The sequence below is a fragment of the Morus notabilis genome, unplaced genomic scaffold (genome assembly GCF_000414095.1).
Source record: "Morus notabilis unplaced genomic scaffold, ASM41409v2 Scaffold9102, whole genome shotgun sequence".
NCBI lineage: Eukaryota > Viridiplantae > Streptophyta > Magnoliopsida > Rosales > Moraceae > Morus > Morus notabilis.
The window spans coordinates 1-1,196 of record NW_010364612.1 but is presented as its reverse complement, the minus strand read 5'-3'; the positions used below and the strand labels follow the sequence as shown (position 1 = coordinate 1,196).

General features: G+C 53.9%; 1 protein-coding gene across 1 annotated transcript; it reads left to right on the top strand.

Moving 5' to 3' along the window:
* Nucleotides 1-273: 273 nt before the first annotated feature.
* LOC21383721 (putative oxidoreductase C1F5.03c) lies at nt 274-1,156 on the top strand (the record flags this gene model as incomplete). Its single annotated transcript, XM_010106794.2, is given in 2 exon segments — nt 274-916; nt 919-1,156. Coding segments are annotated over 2 exon segments (881 nt in total), but the record flags the coding sequence as incomplete, so codon positions are not given.
* Between the last annotated feature and the right edge of the window lie 40 nt (nt 1,157-1,196).

Genomic DNA, 1,196 nt, shown 5'->3' with positions numbered 1-1,196 from the left:
TTCTTTCCAGGTATTATCTTGAGATTAAAATTAAAGTAGTATGGAGTAGCACATGCACAAATCATCATGCTCGGCTTAATCAAAATGGCCCTAATTAATTCTCCGCGCCAGCCCATAATAACAAGGCCATATAAGCCCAACTCACGAACCCTGAATCTAAATCGGCCCATACGAATTTTCTTTCCTCCCAAAAAACGCGACACGAGACACGAGGTAACGACATCCACGCGTCAACTCCCACGAAGTTCTCAACAGTCAACAAGCGAGAAATAGATACTACCTCCAATTCTCGGACGAATCCAAACCCAAACCCGCAAGATCTCCACCGTCAGATCAATCCGATTGTCCTCATCACCGTCGTCGCCAAATCCGATGGACGAGCGTCATCCTCCGAAACGGGTCGTCGTCTGCGGCGGCGGAGTAATCGGCGTCTGCGCGGCCTACTTCCTCTCCAAGAAGGGCGCCGCCGTCACGCTCGTCGAGAAATCTTCCGTCGCCTGCGCCGCGTCCGGAAAAGCCGGCGGATTCCTCGCCCTCGACTGGTGCGATGGTAGGCCCCTCTCCTCCCTCGCCCGCGCCAGCTTCAATCTCCACCGTTCGCTGGCGGAAGATCTCGACGGCGCGCGATCGTACGGCTACAGACCCCTCACTACTCTCAGCCTCACCGTCACCGAGTCCAATAACCCTCCCTCCGGTTCCCGACCCTCCGGTAGCTCCAATCTGCCGTCGTGGGTCGATGGCCCAGCTCGGAGCCCGAGGCCCATCGGGACAGTAGAAACGACGGCCCAAGTCCATCCCCAGCTGTTCACGAGAACTCTGATTTCGAAGGCGGTGGAGAGTTACGGCGTTGAGGTGGTGATTGGGAAACTGGAGCGAGTTGACGTGAGTGAGGAAGGCCGAGTTGACTCGGTGGTGTTGGAGGCGGGCGAGTGATAGAGTCGGACGGCGTCGTTTTAGCGTTGGGGCCGTGGTCTGGAAAGTTCGAGATGTTGTCGACGATGTTCAGAGTGTACGGTCTGAAAGCTCATAGTATTGTGTTGGAGCCTAAAGAACCAGAGGCGATTACACCTCACGCGCTTTTCCTCAGTTACTATCTCTCTCATGGAGGAAAACCCATGGACCCAGAAGTTTATCCTCGTCCCACAGGTACTTTTTGGCGCCAAAATTTTAATTTTTTTAATGAATTATGTCACTAA